Source organism: Salpingoeca rosetta (genome assembly GCF_000188695.1).
Source record: "Salpingoeca rosetta unplaced genomic scaffold supercont1.18, whole genome shotgun sequence".
Lineage (NCBI taxonomy): Eukaryota > Choanoflagellata > Craspedida > Salpingoecidae > Salpingoeca > Salpingoeca rosetta.
The window spans coordinates 1,102,658-1,120,437 of record NW_004754916.1 but is presented as its reverse complement, the minus strand read 5'-3'; the positions used below and the strand labels follow the sequence as shown (position 1 = coordinate 1,120,437).

The following is a 17,780-nucleotide window of genomic DNA, read 5'->3' as shown; positions in this document are numbered from 1 at the left end:
CAAGCAGCCAGACGAGCAAGAGCAACGCCCACAACTCACCCAGCCTCCCTCAGTCCCTCCGCTCACCCTCTCACAACCTAACCCCCCTCATACCCTCCTCTCCTCTCAGCCTCTCGCCTTCGCACACCTCACGCAATCACACACACGCACACACACACACGCACACACACACGCACACACACACACACACAAGTGAAAAATCAAGAAGAAGCCACCCACCAGCCCAGCCTCACCGCCTCTAGCACGGGTCTTGCAGTGCTGTGGCTGAGGCCGATGGGCGAGGGCGCTGGTATCTTTGGTCAACATAGCGCCGGCTGTCGTCGCTGTTCCGTTGATGATATGAACCTGAACCTGATGGACTTGGCCGAGCGCCGCGGGCAGCAGAAGTTGGTGTAAACGCGCTGGCACGAGTTGCGTTGCGGCGTGTTGATGACGCCACTGTTGCTGTGGAATGGGGAAACCACGGCGCAGGACTAGGAGAAGGCTGGCGACGAACGCTGAGTTGGGGATCGGGTCTGGCAAGGTGCCCCAAGGAACGAGATCGAGGCACACCGGCTCGACCGCCAGCACTCCCCGCAAGGGTGGTACCACGCGAAAGTGCTGTGTTTGGGCCATACCGAGGCGGAGGTTGCCACGCTTGATCCCCCTCCTCATCACCCCCATCGTCGTTGTCATCATCGTCATCATTGCAGCCATGAGGAAAATCGCCGCCGCGCCCCTCTTTGCCAGTGCCAGGCTCGGAACACTGGTTCGTGCGGCACGTGGCATGCGAGCGACGCCACCATGCTGCATGGCAAGTGGCAAGCAAGTGTCGAGCCACACGATCCTGGCTTGCTCTGAGATCACGGCGCTTGTTCCCGTCAAAATGAAACACTTGGCATGCCTCCTCAGCCCACTTCACAGCGACCTCAGCAATGCAGTCGTGCACCTTTGGTCGACAGTCAACGTCCGCCAGTGCATACTCTCGGAACACCCGCGCCCTGACAACGCACTCGTGTCCGAAGAGATGATTGTCGTACTCTGCGAACCATGCACGGGGCTGGTTCTGTCGCACAGGTTTGAACAGCCTGTCAAGCTCAGCCTCAAGGTCGCCAGAGCGCTCGCAGCGCTGTGCAGGGAACAGCACGCGCTTCACAAGCGGGGCAAACTCGTCACCATGCCGTTGAAGCAGGACCTCATTCGCCACACGTTGCAGGAGTCGCGTTCCAGCGTCAACGCCTTCGCGTGGCTTCTGTAGAAACCGGACTGTTTCCGCCCACATGCCCAACAGCTGCGCTCGGTCGCTCCTTGTTAAGCTCTCGGCGCCCAGCCTCAACATGACAGCGGTGCCCCCGGGTGACGCTTGGCACGAGGCCGCCTCCTCCACAAAGATCCGCGCGTAGAAGGGGTGGCAAAACCGAACTTGGTCGTTGTCTTGGGAGGCGAAGCACACAAGCCGTTGCAAGCGCGCGGACAAGGCCCCGTCACCGCTCACATAGCACAGGGGAACCGGCGTGTCCGCAAGGCAGAAAGCGCGAATAAACGCCAGAGCCATCAGAACACGCTTCTCTGCAGGGGTAGTGCTGTCCAGGACCGTTCGCACCAGCCTGCGTGGCGGCATGAACTCCCCACGCAGGGCAGCTAGAGCGAAGACAAACATATGGTTGCACATGTAGCTGTCGTGTGTGGTGGGGTGTGCGTCGCTGAATGCAAGACTCCTGTGGGCCTCGGAGCGCACATCGTCGAGCTGGGGCTGTCGGTCAGGCAAGAACTTGACCAGGGCGCGGTGAACATTGTCAATGTCCGCCTCTGTACGAAGAAATGCATGGATGGGCACGAAGCGTGCTCCAACCGGAGGCTTGAAGTGCTTGGACGAAAAGGCTGGACAGCCAGACGCCAACACAACGCAGGCACGTATGTCACGATTGCTGTGCATGTCGAGAACGTCCCGCCCCGCCTGCAGCAGCGTGAATGCCGAGCGCGGGTGCGCGTCAATCACCAGCAACAGGTGCTTCCATGATGCGCCGTCAGGGCGAGGCTCTCGGTACTGGCGAACCATGTAATACCACACAGCACGGGCACGTTGCTTCTGCTTGGGTACGTTGCTGCCGTCGCCGCCCCAGAACACCAATGCATTTCGGTCCGCCTGCACGACAGCAACACGCCTCAAAGCAGTACTTGCGCCGGCACCAGCCTCAGCCTTATCAGCCACCACACACCCAAGCTGGCCTGGTGAAAGTGATGCCAACACCTCTGCTTCAAGCTCGCGGATGCCCGTGGTTTCTGGGATGTCATATGCAATCTCCCACTGCATTGGCGTCTTCCCCTCAAGCCAGTCCACGAACGCAGTTTGCCGGTCTTCTGCAGTCATAGCCAGGGCGGGGATGTGGGCGCCGTCCACGTGCTGCTGTTGCTGTCGCTGTTGTGGCTCTTGCTGTTGTGTCTGCACAAGTTGCTGCACATGTTGCTGTTCTTGCTCATGTTGCTCTTGCTGCTGCTGCTGCTGCGCTTCTTGAGACACATCCGCAACCTCGTTGGTTGCAGAAGATGTCGCCTGCTTGACCGGGGTGACATGATGCAGCCACGTAAAGTGCACGGCTTCCTCGTTGTCATCGCTGGCGACTGTGGCTAGCGGCACAGCGCTGATGCCGCTGACATCGTTCTTGTCTCTGGGACTGCAAATGGAGATCAGATCAATCACGTGCACGTTCGCGCAAGCGCATGCAGGCTGGAGGGCTTTCAGGGTCGCAAAAGTTTCGGTCGGGGTAAGTAGCCGCTCTGCCAGCAACACAATCAGGACGGGGGCTGCGGATTGAGACAGCCCAATGGAGTCAAGCGCACCAGCTTCCACATCAGTTGTCGCGATAAACAACAAGAAGGGCTGCTGGCCTCTCTGCAACACACGTGAGAGCTCGTGGGCATGTGCGGCCGGAGAAGAGACGCCTGCTTGGAAACTGACCCCCTTGGCAATCAGCCACCTCTCTGCGACCGCGCCCACGCATAGCTTGACGTACCAGCTACCTGCCATCAGCGACTGGGTGGACACGCTTGGCTGAGGGTGGAGCCTGGCCCACATCCCAATGCGAGACAGGCTGGCCTCTTCACCGTTGTCCACATACACGGGCGCAAAGGCGTGGGTGTCGATGAATGTGCCGATCAGATGAGGAGGTGGCTTGAAAACGAGCTGCAGCACAAACCGAGGCACGTGCTTCCAATCGTGGTCCTCCAGGTACTGCAGCAGCTGTTGCGCCGAAAATGACATGGCGCTCGTTCCAACCTCTTGTCTTGATGATGGCGCTGATGAAGCTGGTGTCGCCGAGGACGTCGGTGACGCTGTTGTCGATGCTGATGATGCTGAGGATGTCAGCGAGGGCGTTTGCGCTTGTGCGTGGAACACAACTGCGTGTTGAGGGTTCTCTCCGTTCCCACTGATGAACAATGCCCCTTTGCCCTGAAGCTTGCCACGCAAGAATGCCGCCGTGTCGAGTTCACGACGCCCAAAGAGCACCAACTTGTACTCGCCGTCGTTCTTGTCCAGGCCACCGTCCTCCAGCGCGGTGTAGCAATCGACCACACGATGCACGTGCAGTGTTGCAGAGCCTGTTGGCAGGGGAGGAAAGAGCTGCTGATGAATTCGCGTGTTGATTTGGTCAATCACATCCTTGAAGTACGCATCACATTCAAGTGGCTCCTCAGGCACAATCCCGCTCACGTGACAGTCGTCGTCATTGTCGACCACACCGCAAATAAGGTGAGCCGTGGCGTCTGCACAACCATTTGTGTTGATGGAGTTGAGCAAGGCAGGCAGTGTGTCCTTCATCAATTTCGCAATGGTGCTGGTGTCGGCGTACAGCGTCCATCCACTGGAGCTGCTGCCGCAGCAGGACTTGAAGTCGAGGTTGTTCAGCTCGTGTGAAGGTACCGTTGCTGCGATCGGGCCAAAGACGCCACCCTCGTGTCCTTGCGACGAGACTCGCGCCCCTGCATCAAGCGCCTGCTCATCCCAGTGAGGTGCATCTGCCACAGCCTTCATTTCCTTGTGCTCTGGGTGTGCTGGGTCGACGTCTGCCCACTCCAAGTTGGCCAAGCGCTGCAGGGCCTGCCGATCTCTGTGCCCGCCGTGGGAGCCGCTCCGAAACAGGGGCGGGTTCTCCAAGCCAACTTGACCGAGCGGAAGCGGCCGAACGTGGAGGTCGACCGTGTACACGTCGTCCTCAGCGAGGGCTCGGCTCGAAACATCCAGGAAAACATGACGGCTTCCAAGACGTAGGTTCTGCTCCACATCACAGGAGAAACCGTGCAGCCAATCCACGTGCCTGAACGCGTTGCCAATATCCTGCCTCAGTGTGTCGACGGTCGTTGTTCGCGAGCAAGTGAGCTGTATGATGCCAGGTGCGGTGCCGTTGAGGATGCGAAGAACGAGTTTTCGTAGCTGTTCGCCTGGAGACGTCGTCTCTGTTGTTCTTGTTGTTCTTGTTGTTTGGTGGTGGTGCCTCTGCCAATTGAGCTGTGGTGTCCTGCTGTTTCTTGTGATTGGTAGTTGTTCGACGTGTCTGAGTGCACCTCCATTGTTCTTATCCGCGCGACAGTCGTCAGTGCGAGTCCTGATAGGCGTAGCGTCACAGCGAGCAGTTGTTGCTGTCGGTGTTGTGTTCAACGGCGGCCCTTGAGCTTGCTGTGGTTGCTGTGGCCGGCTTCTTTGGTGTATCCGCCAGTCAAGGGTGAAGCGATGATGAAAGCCTTCAAGAGGGCGTGCTTGAGGATGCGGCATGCTGTGCTGTCTTTGGATGTTGACATGAAGGAGGAAGGGAGGCACTTTCAGGCTTTTTAATCTCAAAATGGGGGAAACCGTCCATTTTTGATTCACACATGTAACACATCAGTCAGCGGATTGACACTTCCAACACAAACCACAACAGCCAAGATGCGACATGTGACAAGAGAAGTGTGATGTGACACACAGCACGGACGGAGAGGGAGCGTCTTCTCTTAGTCTCTTCTTCCGCTCCTCACATTGCACATGAGCACATGACTGGGTACACTGCCAGCCATCGTAGTGAGTCATCAAAGCTTCTCCTCGTTCCAGTGGCTTGCTCCTGTGTCCTTGTTGTGTGGCATTCATTCCATCACGCACATCCACAGAGCATTCACTAGTTCACTGTCCTTCTCCTTCACCTGCGGTTACGCAGGCCTGCGTAACAACAGAACACCACACCCCCCCCCCCCAACACAACAGACGAACAAGCAAGACAAGCTTGTCGTTTTGTTCACCATTTTCCTTGCCCCCCCCCCCCCACACCAACACCGACCACCAACACCAAGCCAACCACCAACCACCAACCACCAAACCACACTCGCCTGACCACAGCAGAGATGACGACCACAGCCGACTCTGCCAAGGCACCGGCCACAGCCAGCTCTGACAGCACCATTGGGTGTGCGTGTGAGAAGGTGATTCCTCGCGTGGACTACGCCAGCCCAGAGCTGCGGCAGCGGCTGACCGACCACATCCGCTCGCATGGCGTCGTGGTGGTGGAGAATGTCTTCACGGACGCGGAGTGCAACGCCGCCATGGATGAGCTTGCGGATTCGCTCCACGCGCTCTCCCCGGCGCTCACCCGAAAGCCAAAGACCTGGACCCGCGAAAACCTCCCCGCAGGGCCGCGGCAGGGCATGTACCACAGCCTGGTGGCCCAGTTCCCCGTGGTGTGGGACATCCGCAGCGACGACCGCGTGCACAACGTCTTCCAGCATGCCTACAGCGGCCTGCGCGGGCGCGAGATCACCCGCTTCGTCACCAGCTGCGACGGCATCAACGTCAAGCCGCCCACCGCGCCTTTCCACGACCCGGAGAAGGACTGGGCCCACGTCGACCAAACCCACGACACAGACAACATCTTCAAGTGCATCCAGGGTCAAGTCGTGCTCACCAACACGACGGCCGCCTTCCGCTGCTCCCCAACGTCCCACCACTACCTGCAAGAGCTCCTGGACCTCGATGGCGGGTGCCGTTCCGCTGTCTCCGACTTCCACCTCTTCCGCGAGGACGGTTGTCGCGCCATCGCCGCGTATGTGCGCGCAACCGGTGGCGCCTACCAGACGTGCGTCCACGCCAGAAAGGGCAGCATGATCCTCTGGCTCTCCTCCCTCGTGCACTCGGCCAAGGGCCAGGACAAGCACGCCCCCATCGATCGCAGTGACCCCTGGTCGCAGTGGCGCGGTGTCGTCTATGTCTGCCACCGTCCAAGGGAGGACGTGGACGAGCAGCACGTGAACACCCTCGAGACAGCGTTTGCGTCGAACCGCGTCACAAACCACTGGGGCAGCAAGGTGTTTCCCAAGCGCAACCGCCGCGACAGGACCACACGCACTGGACTTCTGGCCCAGCTCTCTGCTCGCCCGCAGGACGCGTTTGCGATTGCAAACCTGCGCCCCCAGCGCACGGCACGTGTGGACGCCCTGCTGCGTGGTGGCGAGTGGCCAGTAGCAAACGGTGCTGTCGACGACGATGATAGTGATGGTGGGGACGACCAGGAGGCGTTGGCAGATGAGGATGTGTCGGTGAATGAGGATGGAGCTGATGGCAGTGCACAACAGGAGCACAGCGACCAAGATGATGACGACGCGAGAGGGAACGCGTGATTTGGTGGGAGCGAGTAGAAGAGGGTGCGTGTGCACGTGTGCGTGTATGTGCGCGTGCGTGTGCGTGTGTGTATGTGTGCGTGTTGCTGTCTGAAGGAACCAATGGATGACGGATACATGAACAGTGAGTGCATTTTATTTTGTCAACGCGTGTCTCGGCAAGTGAATCGCCTCAACCACATTACATGAACCAAGCAGACAATGTGAATTGACTTTGTGAGTTCTTGAGTTTGTTGGAAGCAGAAATGGCTGCAGCGCATGCACGTGGGCATGGACACACACGCACGCACACACACACGCACGCACACACGCACACACACACGCACACGCACGCACGCACACATACACACACGCGTTCATTCACATGCACCTGTCAACAAAGCTGGCCACCACGACCACGGCCGGATCTGGCATGTGTGCGAGAAAGGAGGGAATGTCCAGCTGCCCCTGCGAAGACGAGAAGCACATGTCCAAGCACTGCTCAAACACTGCGTGCCTGGTTGTATCCAGCTTCGTGCTGCACCGGCGTGCGTCACTGCCATTGCGGCTGTCCCCAGCCTCTGTCTCCCCCAGGGCGTGAAGCACCCCCAGGGACAACTGCCGGAACGCAGCGCTGCAATCGCGTTGCGCAGAAGGCGCGCCTTCCTCCTCTTCCTCCTCCTCCTCCCCCTGCTGCTGCTGCTGTGCATGCTGCTGCTGCTGTGCATGCTGCTGCTGCTGTGCATGCTGTTGGAGCTGAGGTCCATCGTCACGCTTCTCCTTCGTCGCCGTCTTCTTCGTCGCCGCCTTCTCGCTGAGTGCAAAGCCGGCATGCAGAAGCCACTCTGCATATGTGTGATCGGCAACACGCTCGTCATCAAAGGCAAATCTGCTGCCACTGCCGCTGCTGTTGTTGCCACTGTTGCTGCTGGGGCTGTGGTGGCCCTCAAGTCGTGCATCACGACCACCCTTCGCCTCGCCAGCGTCACCATCTCTCGCCACACCATCATCAGCATCGCTATTGTGGCCAGATGAAGCGAGGGCAGCAGAGGCGGCCGCGTGCGGCAACAGCTCGTGCAGTGGGGCCGTGTCGATGTCAAACCCCGTCAGCGCCAGCACGGCCTGCATGATGGCTGCGGTGATGAACTGCGCGCCAACAAAGACGCGTGCTCGTCGCAGGTTCCGCGCGGCGCTGTCCTGCAGCCGCTGGTGCTCGTCGTCCGTGCGCACGTCGCCGTAGCGCGGGAAGATGTGGTCTGGCTCTGCCAGCAGCGCGTCGAAGAAGTGGATGGTCTCTGCCATCGCCCGCAGCCATGCATGGAGAAGCGTGCACGTGGCTGGCCCGCGCAGGGCGGCCCCCTGGTATGGCAGCTGCGCGTGTGCGTTGGCGAGGAACACGCGCGTGTCCTTGGCGGCAAAGTGGCCCACCACCTTGGTGGCCAGCCGGCACGCGCTCTCCACCTTCTGCTTGATGGTGCGCTGCAGGACGGCGAGCGGCAGCGGCCTGAGGAAGGGCAGGTCCTCCACGCAGATGCGCATGCACGTGTCGTACAGGGCAGCGAGGGTGCTGTTGTTGGTGGGCAGGAAGGGGGTGCATGCCCGGATGCAGGCACACACGTGCAGCAGGTGCACCTCGTCAAGCCAGGGCCCCAGGATGTCCATGGCGACGACGCAGGCGAGAAACTCGTTCAGGCCGGGTGTCTCTGCGTGGTAGGGCAGCACTGCACCGGGCGCAAAGCCAAACAGGCGGTAACACAACTGCTGCGCGATGGCCCGCTTCTCCTTGCGCACGGCCGGGGTGAGGGCGCCCGACCAGCCCCACACGTGCTCGCGGTGGCTGATGGTGCGCAAACCGTGCGTCTGCTCCACATCCTCCCGCCACCACGACATGACGCAGCCCACTGCCGTCATCACCTCGTCATCCTCATCGCCGCCGCCGTCGCCTGAGCGGGGTGCAGGGGACAGGCTCGGTGTTCGCGTCGATGGCGGGGTCATCTTGGCTGGCGACAGCAGCGTGTTGGCCAAGGGGAGGCTTGGCGTTGGATGTTTGTGCTTTGCGTCGGTCGCAGGCGTAGCCTTCTTGTGCGCTGCTGTTGAGTGGTTGGTGGCATGCATTGGTGTCGTCAGTGCTGCCATGGCGGGGCTGCTGATGCTGCGGTGGTAATGTTTGTGAGGGCCTGCGTCGTCGCTGCTGCGCTTGCCAGCAAACCTGCCAGATGTGCTCTGGAGGCGGCGCATGCGTCGGCTGTCCTGGCTGATGTCGTCGTGGCCGGGGAGCGGCACGCCGGCCATAAGGGCCAGGCCCCGCGGTCGACAAAGCGCGGCCTTGCGGGCCTCGTGGCATCCATGCAGTGGCATGAGCTGCGGCATTGCCGCGACACGTTGCACCGCGTAGTCCTGCAGCAAGCTCGCTCTCTCCTGCCGCCTGCGCCTCTGCCATCGCCGGAGGCTAGCCGTGTTCTTGCTTGAGTGGATGGATGATGAGTGAATGGATGATGAGTGGATGGATGATGAGCGCGTGTGCGAGCTGGTGTCGTCGTGCGTCTCGGCGCGTGCGTCACCCTCGATGGCTTTGCCAAAGCTCTCACAGCAGGGATGTTCTTGGGACTTGCCATCTTGTTCTTGGTGGTGGTGGTGGTGATGGTGGTAGCCATGTGATGATCCTGCTTCTCGCGCGCCTCCTGCCTGTTGTCGTTCTGCTGCTGCTGTTGCTGTTGCTTCTTCTTCGTCCACCTCTTCCTGGTCTTGTGGGGCGTGGCGCGGTTCACCCCGTTGAAGATCGGCTGGCGACGGCAGTGGGATGAGGCGGGCCCGGTGCAGGAGCGGGAGGAGGAACGGCGCAATGTGCTCGTGCGTCTGCAGGAAGACTGTTTCCCGGAAGATGCTTGCGAGGAACGCGGGCGCATCGGCGACAATGTCTTCTTGAGTGGCGTTGAAGATGTGAGGTGCTGGCTGAGCGCAGTGGTTGTTGTTGTTGTTGTGGCTGCTGCTGTGGTGATTGCTGCGGTGGTGGCGAAGGTGCGCTGATGTGCTTCCAATTTGTTGTGGTTGCTGGTGCTGCTGCTGTTGCTGTTGGTGTTGGGTGGCGATGGCAACAACTGCAAGCTCCGCAATCTTGAAGATGACCTCTGGCGGAATGCTCAAGGCCATGGCTTGGAACGCGCACGCGACGTGGCCGGCAAGCGTGTGTACTTGGCGCTCCATGGCGGCGGTGAGGATGATTATTGCCGAGGGCTGAGACATGGCGCTGGTACCTGTAGCTGTCGAGGTCATGATACCAGCTGGTGTGCTGGGTGGAAGAGGGGTGGTGGAAATGAGATCATGGCATTACTGTGGTGGTGTGGTGTTTTGTGTGCTGTGCTGGCTGTTGCGGGTTTGTTTGTTTATGTTTATATTTTGAGTCAGGGTCGTGTTGCTGCTGTGTTGCTTGTCACGTCACTGCTTTACTGTGTCACCTGACTGGTTTCTTGCATCGTTTGCCTTTGTTTGTTGGATGTCTTGCGACCCATCCTCTGGATCTGTCGTGTTGCTGCCCTTTGCTCACAATTCATGTGTTGCGACTGCACGCAACGCGCACGCAACGCAAGAACTTGCCGTGACACAATCACAAGGGGCATGGGATTGCTGCCACACATGGTGTGGCTGGGCGACTGGGCTGGCTGGGTGTGTGGGTGAATGGGTTGTCAGGGTTGTTGGTTGAGGGTGGCAACAGCAAACAAAACGTGTTGGACTTGTCAAAATTGGCGATGGCGGCGCCGGTTTTGTTGTTGTTGTCCTTCCTCGTCGCCCCATTTTGCTTTTGCTGCCACCTTTCTCCTCTCTCCTTGTGTTGTCTGCTGTGAGTGCGACTTGGCTGGCTGTTCGTGGCGTGACTCGAGCAGGAGCTACCCCGCGTCCTTTGTTTGGTTGTTGGTTGACTCGGGCAGTCGCGATGGCGCACGCGATGCCGCTGTTGCTGCGCTGTGCCGTCGTCATCTCAGGTGGGTCGGTGACAGCTCTTTGTTTGTGTTGGACCTTTGCTGACATTTGCTGGCTTGATTGCATGGTGGTCCTTTGTCCTTGTGTTTACATTTCTGCACAGCAGAGCAGTTGAGAGAGGTCGTGGAACGGCAGGTGCTGTTGTGTGGTTGGCTTGTGGTGCTCACCTTCGTGGTGTGTTTGGTGGGTTTTGCTGCAGCGTTAGCTGCGGTGGCGTGCGAGGCCAGTTGCCCAGACAGTGCTTCGCCTGTAGCTGGCGGAGGCAGCAACACGTGCAAGTGCCAGCCTGGCACGTCGTGTACCAGCGACTCCAACTCCGCTGCATGCACGCACGACCTGGACGGCTTTGACACCTTCGCCTCCACTCAGTGTTCAGACTGCAAATGCATCCCAGGTGTGCCTTGTGTGTGTGTGCGTGTGCGTGTGCGTGTGTGTGCGTGTCTGTATGCGTGTCTGTGCGTGTGCGTGTCTGTATGCGTGTCTGTGCGTGTGCGTGTGCGTGTGTGTGCGTGTGCGTGTGCGTGTGCGTGTGTGTGTGCGTGTGTGCGTATCAGTGTGCATGCTTATTTCTGTGGTGGCTGCGGTGATTATTGTGGACAGATGCTTTGGTGCATGAGGTGGTCACACCTACCATTGGAACAACGTGTTACCTGGGGGGCCCGTGTCCTGTGACATGGATCGCAAACGTCCAAGTGGAGGCGGTGCGGTTGAAATCTCGCACGTTCGCATGCAACACCCACTTGTTCTCCGCGTTCTTGCTTGTTCTCCGCGTTCTTGTGTGCCATGCTGTACATGTTACATCCTTCTTGTGCAACTGCTTCCTTTTCATGCATGCACGCATGCACCACTTTCATGCTCGCTGATGCGCTGTCGTCGGCAGGTGGATGTGCATTTGCTGCGCGTGACCACGAGTGGTGGCACGTCTCGCCCCAAATTGGAACGCACCATCGCCTCTTCCGTTGCCAACAACGGCTCCTTTCCATGGCGTGTGCCCTCAGATCTCTCTCCTGATGTATGTGGGTTGTTGTTGTCGTTGTGGGGGTGTGCGCGTGTGCGCCTGCGTGAGTCTTGAGTACGCATGCCTGCTTGTGTACACCGGCGTGTCGTGAGTGCGTGCTTGCTTGCAGTCGTGTGCCTGTGTACCTTGCTCAAACCCTCTCTCCGTTGTGGTGGTGTTGTCCACACACACACTTGGCTGACTCTTTACGACATGCTCACCGCTGCTTTCGTGCTTGCCCTCCATTTGTCTCCCAATCATCATGCCAGACCATGTACAAGGTTGCTGTGGTGGCCACGAACAACCTCGTTGCGTCCGCGCAGACGCCCACTTTCACCATCGCCGCCGTTCCAACGGGCTCGTGCCCGGCTGGATACGTGTCCACGACGGGCAGCTACCCAGGCTGCGCTCCATGCTCGCAAGGAACATACGTGAGTGGCTCGGTGTATGTGTTGTGTTGTGTTGTATTGTGTTGTGTTGTGTTGTGTTGTGTTGTGTTGTGTTGTGTTCGCGAGCATTTTCATGGGTCGGTTGGTGATGGTGAACGTGTCATTGAACACGGTATGAATGAGTGAATGGATGGTCCTCAGCGAGTGACATCTTTCCCATCCACAATCCCATGCCGTCTGCGACGTCCCTGTTTCATCGCTTCTGTCTGGTGCTTGTCCTTGCTGGGCTGTCTCACGCGCAAATCTGTCCTGTTTGTGCGCCCGTGTATGCTGTTGTTTGTTGGTATTTCCGCAGGCAAGCAGCGATCACATGACGTGCTCTGCCTGTCCAAGTGGAACCACCACGCCCAGCGTTGGAGCAGCTGCTGCCACCGATTGTTCTCTTGACAATGGTACGTTCCAGCGAGCATGCTGCCGCCCACACCATTTACATTTGCACTGCACAACATCGTTTTGGAAGTGGCGATCCCTGTTCACCACACACACACACACACACACACACACACACACACACACATACACACACACACACGTATGTCGTGTGTGCAGATTCGCCGCTGGCGTCGTTTGTGAAATATCCAATGCATGAAATTGAGGAGCAGGACATTCGTACGTTTTGCCATCAAGTTGCAACAAGTTGCTGTTTGTGCATGCATGCGTGCATGCATACTTCCACATCAGGGCTCGTGCATGTGCCTTGTTCAGTTCAAACACACCGTTGCACTGTTGCATGGCATCACACACATACACATACTCTTGCGGCGCGTGTTCGTGTGAGATGTACTGTCATCACTAACGTGGATGTGTGGTCGTTACGCGAACTGTTGCTGTTTGCTGTTTGCTGTTTGTGCTCGTGCTCGTGTTCGTGTTCGTGTTTGTGTTGTGTGCATGTGTGCATACATGTGCATGCAGATCAACTGCGTGGCGTGACGCTGGAGCGGTGTGCACGCCTGTGCATCGTTGATGTCACCTGTAAATCCTTCGACTTTACAGCGTACGTGTTGCACCGTGAGCCCCATGCTGTTGTTACCGGGTGGATGTATGCACACACAGTTCTACTGTGTGCCTTCTTCTACTGCTCTTCAGTCATGTCTCGCATGCTTTCCGCTCAATTGTGTTTGCTTGTCCACATTCTGCTCAGCCACATGGGTTGCTTGTTTCCGCCATTCACTTCGACACGTCCGCATGCGTTCATTCTTTCACACACACACACACATGCACACACACACACACATGCAAACAACAAACACATAACGCACCACCCATAACAAACAAACACACACACACACACACACACACACACACCACACCACACACACACACACACACACACACACACACACACACACACACACCATGCGTTTAGTGCCGGGACAACGGGCACGTGCTCGCTTGCTGCGGACACGCGTGGCACTTCCCTCACGCACACGTTTGTGCCCACAGATGACGCAACCACCGCCCACTACGAACGCACAGACAAATACGGGCAGCGTGAGTGACGTGTGTGCCTGGGTGTGTGTGCTTTTAGCATGGTATGGCGCTGCAAGGCGGAAGACTGCTGTCATGGCCGCTCTGCTGTCACTGCCATTGCTGCTGGTGCTGCTGCTGGTGCTGCTGCTGCTTGACTATGTTTGCTCACTCTTCCACTCTCGGACTTTGGGTGCCCACCAAACACAACACCACTACCTGCAGTGATACTGGCCCAGACTGCGTTCGTTGAATCGCCCGATACGCACATCCAGACAACCACGGCCGCCACCACCGTCTCTGCGCGCGTGTCTGTGGAGGCGTGTGCTGTGCTGTGTATTCATTCCGCGACATGCAAGGCGTTTGCTGCTGGAAACGCAGCGCGAAGGGGAGAGTGTTTCCTCTACACCGTCAACTCGTCAGATGTCTCTGCTTCGCAAGTGATTATGCAGTGAGTTTGAGTGTGCTTACTTGTGCCTGTGCACACACAAACGCCGGTTTACACCTGCGCATTGCTGTGTACACACACTCCGCGTGCATGTGTTGCACCTGAGTGCTTGCCCTTCACAGCGTGCCGCCATCCACCCGACGCCAATTCCATCCCCTCTAACGTCACTCCTGTCCCCCCTCAACCCCATGTCACTCTCAACACCTGTCACGCTCACTCCCTCTTCCTCCCCACCCCCCTTCCACACACAATATGCAGCCCTGCGCACCAGCTTGATTTGTACGAGCAAGACCTCTCGTCCCCCGCGTGCACCGCTGGCACCGTCTCGCCATCCGCCCGCGAAGAATGCACACCGTGTGGTGCGTGGGCGTGTTGGGGAGTAGGGAAAAGGGTGATTGCTTGTGGTGTTTGTGTGTGTGTGTGTGTGTTTGTGTTTGTGTTTGTGCGTGTGTGTGTGTGTGCGTGTGTGTGCGTGCGTGCGTGCGTGTGTGTGTGTGTGTGTGTGTGTGTGTGTGTGTGTGTGTGTGTGTGTGTGTGTGTGTGTGTGTGTGTGTGTGTGTAGTTTACGGTGACGTGGGCGGTGGCAAGGCGCGAGTGCTATCATTTTGTTGAACTCGCCTGTTGCTCAACACCACGTCATTCTTCACACACACACACATTCGCACACCTGCACCCACTGCTTTCAACTTCATCTCCTTTCCCTTGCATCACCTTTGCAGCACGTGGAACATTCAGCACACAGTTCCCACGCTACTCCTGCAACCTCTGCCCCTCGGGCACATTCACGTCTACCACGGGCGCAGCGACAAAGGACAAGTGCAAGCCGCTCACGTGCCCAGCCGCCAGCAGGGGCCCAGACGACAAAAGTACGAAGGGTGGTGTTTGTGGTGCTGTTGTTGATGCTTTTGTGCTGTTGTTGATGCTTTTGTGCTGTTATTGATGCGTTTGTGCTGTTGTTGATGCTTTTGTGCTGTTGTTGATGCTTTTGTGCTGTTGTTGATGCTTTTGTGCTGTTGTTGATGGTGGTGGTGTTCGTGTTCTTGTGTGCATATCATTACCATTGTATGTCATTTGCAACCATGAATCTTTTCGCCTGTTCTCACACCCTCACACACACGCGCACAAACATCAGATGATTGCGTGTGTTTGAGTGGCAGCACATGTGAAGGTGATGAGTGCAAGACAGACAGCAGCACGGGCACCACGTACTTTGCCGCAACATGCACCTCCTGCACATGCAAAGAAGGTACATTCATGATTGCCAAGCTCAGGCCCGTGTGCGAGTGTGTGGTTAGGGGAAAGGGCGAAGCAGCTTGTTTGTAGTCTTCTGAAAATCACACACACACACACACACACACACACGACACACACATACACATGCAGTTGTTTGTACTCACACTACCACGCAACGCCACGTGTGTCACGCTTGCAGCGAAACAGCCGCCCTCGATTGATGCTGTGCTGTCTCCCGCACCCAACGCCCGCCTCTACTACGGAACGCGTGCCAACATCACTTGGGCCGCCTCAAACGGCGTGAGCAATGTGAGTGAGTGTGTGTGTGTGTGTGCGCGCGTGCGTATGTTTACGTTGTGCGTTTGCGCGCAGTTGCACGTGACGCAATCGGTGCAATGCATGTTCAACACCAGCGTGCTGATTCTCCAACATCCTTACGTGCTTGCATTGATCGCCACCACATCATGTGCAGGTGAACATCCGTCTGTATCAGGAGTATGCGCTTTTCCCCGGCTACCTTGGTCTTGTTGCCACCATCGTCAACCCTCACCCCAACACGGGCGTGTATACTTGGACAGTGCCGGTGCGTGTGCCCGGTTCATTTTTCTCATATGGTTGCTGTTCTGTGTCTTGTGATTGCATGTGTGTGTGTGTGTGTGTGTGTGTGTGTGTGTGTGTGTGTGTGTGTGTGTGTGTGTGTGTGTGTGTGTGTGTGTGTGTGTGTGTGTGTGTGTGGGTGTGTGGGTGTGTGTGGGTGTGTGTGGGTGTGTGGGTGTGTGTGGATGTGTGGGTGTGTGGGTGTGTGTGGGTGCACGTGTGTGCTGACAAACCACTCATTATTGATCCTGCAATTGCTTGCCATCTCCGCCGCCTCCTCCTCGTCCATTTTGCACCCGCACCCATTGCCAGTCGAACCTGGCTGCAGCAAGCAACTACTACGTTGTCATCTTTCACAACGCCAAGGACGACGATGCAAGCGCGCCGACGTACCGCTACACAGGGCCCTTCTTCATTGGGCGTGAGTGTGTGGTGCCTGCGTGTGCCTGTGTTGGTTGTGTCAGTGGGTGAGTGTATGACAGAGAAAGAGAATGCGCGAAGTTCACGTGGTCTGAGTTGCATCACATGCTTTCATTCATGGTGGGCCTCATATGAATCCAACACCATCCTCACCTTTTCACCCCTCGTGATTGCCACCACCACCACCACGACCACCACTATCATAATCACCGCCTGCAGCCGCCCCCACCGGTCCGTGTCCTTCTGGCGAACACAACCCCGTGACGGGCGAGAACCCGTGCACGCTCTGCCCGATCGGCACATACTGGGTTGGTTGATGCACAAGTGCGCTCGACTTGGCGTCGAATCGCCTTCATTTGTTCTTGTGGAGGTTGTGTTGCTGTGGTTGCATTGTGGTGTTGATATGGTTGCTTCATTGCGTTTGCATCATTGCTCTCACTCTCTCACACACACACACGCACACACACACACACACACACACACACACACATGTACACACACACACACACGTTCACTTTCCAGGTGGACGCCCACACGTGCAGCAAGTGCCCCAACGGGACGACGACGGCAAACAACGGCGCGCAAAGCGTTGCAGATTGCTCCGTATCCGCCAATGATGCGCTTGCGGCATTCACAAAACTCAGCAACATGTACATCAAGGAGAGCAACCAAGGTTTGCTTTGTTGCTGCTGTGGTTACGTGCCTTGTCGGTGTCATAGTTGTTGCTGCAATGTGCGATGACATGAGTTGTCACCCCTTTTCATCAACGCACCCACAACACAGTTTTTGCGTTCACTCCATTCCTGTCATCTCACTCGCTTCACTTCAACACGGCCACCCCTCATTCTATCCTGGAACCGACTGCCTATTTGCGTCAGGTGGCGAGTTTCTTGAAGACGCGGATCACATGACAGTGGAGGAGTGCGCTCGCAGGTGTCTCGACGACGCTGGCTGCAAGTCGTTCGACGCAGGGGTGAGTGGTGAACTGGATGTTAAAGAGAGTGCGCATATGCGATGTATTGTGTGCTGTGTGTACGTTGTGTGTGTGTGCTGTGTGTGCACGTGCGTCGTGTGTGTGTGTGTGTGTGTGTGGTGTTTCCCTTGCTCCATTTGAGACACTGCTGTCATTCGCTCTTCCTTTTCCCTGTGCATCTTGTATCCCATCCAACCACGTCTGTCACCACACCTTTCCTTCCGTCACACACCACCAGGCTGTGAGCGACTTCCAAGAGGGCGACTGCTTTCTGTCGTACGACAATCCCGACACTGCTGCGCCGTCGCGCGTTCGCTCCATTTCGCAGCTCGACCTCTACGTCCGCAGAGACGCACGTACGTGTGTGCATGTGCTGTGTTGTGTTGTGTTGTGTTGTGTTGTTTGTGTCAAGGGGAGAGAAGTTGTGTCAACACAACGCATGTGTTCATGGAATTCACTGCATGTTTGCTGTTTTTGTTGCTTGTGTCGTTGTTTAGCCTTGCTTGTGCCATGTGCTTTTTCATGGTGGACTTCACACACACACACACACATACACACACACACACACACACACACACACACACACACACACACACACACACACTCGACCGGTCCCCG

General features: G+C 57.5%; 4 protein-coding genes across 4 annotated transcripts in view; 2 read left to right on the top strand and 2 right to left on the bottom strand.

The window, feature by feature from the left end:
• Positions 1–167: 167 nt before the first annotated feature.
• Positions 168–4,803, bottom strand: PTSG_06649 (uncharacterized protein). The gene has a single exon (XM_004991980.1). It carries the CDS (start codon positions 4,748–4,750, stop codon positions 239–241), a length of 4,512 nt encoding a protein of 1,503 aa, XP_004992037.1. The 5' UTR covers positions 4,751–4,803; the 3' UTR covers positions 168–238.
• Positions 4,804–5,261: 458 nt separating this feature from the next.
• On the top strand, positions 5,262–6,822 carry PTSG_06648 (uncharacterized protein). Its single transcript, XM_004991979.1, has one exon. The coding sequence runs from the start codon at positions 5,353–5,355 to the stop codon at positions 6,619–6,621; it is 1,269 nt and encodes a 422-aa protein (XP_004992036.1). The 5' UTR covers positions 5,262–5,352; the 3' UTR covers positions 6,622–6,822.
• Positions 6,744–9,975, bottom strand: PTSG_06647 (uncharacterized protein). The gene has a single exon (XM_004991978.1). It carries the CDS (start codon positions 9,871–9,873, stop codon positions 6,982–6,984), a length of 2,892 nt encoding a protein of 963 aa, XP_004992035.1. The 5' UTR covers positions 9,874–9,975; the 3' UTR covers positions 6,744–6,981.
• Positions 9,976–10,543: 568 nt separating this feature from the next.
• Positions 10,544–17,780, top strand: part of PTSG_06646 (uncharacterized protein) — a gene marked incomplete at its 5' end in the record, with an annotated part of 19,760 nt that continues 12,523 nt past the window's right edge. Inside the window, 20 exons of the mRNA XM_004991977.1 lie at positions 10,544–10,580; positions 10,778–10,972; positions 11,179–11,279; positions 11,459–11,590; positions 11,845–12,006; positions 12,320–12,416; positions 12,574–12,633; positions 12,937–13,018; positions 13,391–13,515; positions 13,717–13,942; positions 14,198–14,298; positions 14,659–14,805; positions 15,072–15,185; positions 15,372–15,481; positions 15,645–15,755; positions 16,082–16,190; positions 16,409–16,497; positions 16,712–16,862; positions 17,068–17,162; positions 17,401–17,518. Of these exons, the coding sequence (XP_004992034.1) occupies positions 10,544–10,580; positions 10,778–10,972; positions 11,179–11,279; positions 11,459–11,590; positions 11,845–12,006; positions 12,320–12,416; positions 12,574–12,633; positions 12,937–13,018; positions 13,391–13,515; positions 13,717–13,942; positions 14,198–14,298; positions 14,659–14,805; positions 15,072–15,185; positions 15,372–15,481; positions 15,645–15,755; positions 16,082–16,190; positions 16,409–16,497; positions 16,712–16,862; positions 17,068–17,162; positions 17,401–17,518 (2,362 nt within the window). The remainder of the gene's footprint in view (positions 10,581–10,777; positions 10,973–11,178; positions 11,280–11,458; positions 11,591–11,844; positions 12,007–12,319; positions 12,417–12,573; positions 12,634–12,936; positions 13,019–13,390; positions 13,516–13,716; positions 13,943–14,197; positions 14,299–14,658; positions 14,806–15,071; positions 15,186–15,371; positions 15,482–15,644; positions 15,756–16,081; positions 16,191–16,408; positions 16,498–16,711; positions 16,863–17,067; positions 17,163–17,400; positions 17,519–17,780) is intronic.

Bases quoted from the DNA above. Each gene is read 5' to 3' on its own strand.
- PTSG_06649 (XM_004991980.1), bottom strand. From the start codon at position 4,750: ATGCCGCATCCTCAAGCACGCCCTCTTGAAGGCTTTCATCATCGCTTC.
- PTSG_06648 (XM_004991979.1), top strand. From the start codon at position 5,353: ATGACGACCACAGCCGACTCTGCCAAGGCACCGGCCACAGCCAGCTCT.
- PTSG_06647 (XM_004991978.1), bottom strand. From the start codon at position 9,873: ATGACCTCGACAGCTACAGGTACCAGCGCCATGTCTCAGCCCTCGGCA.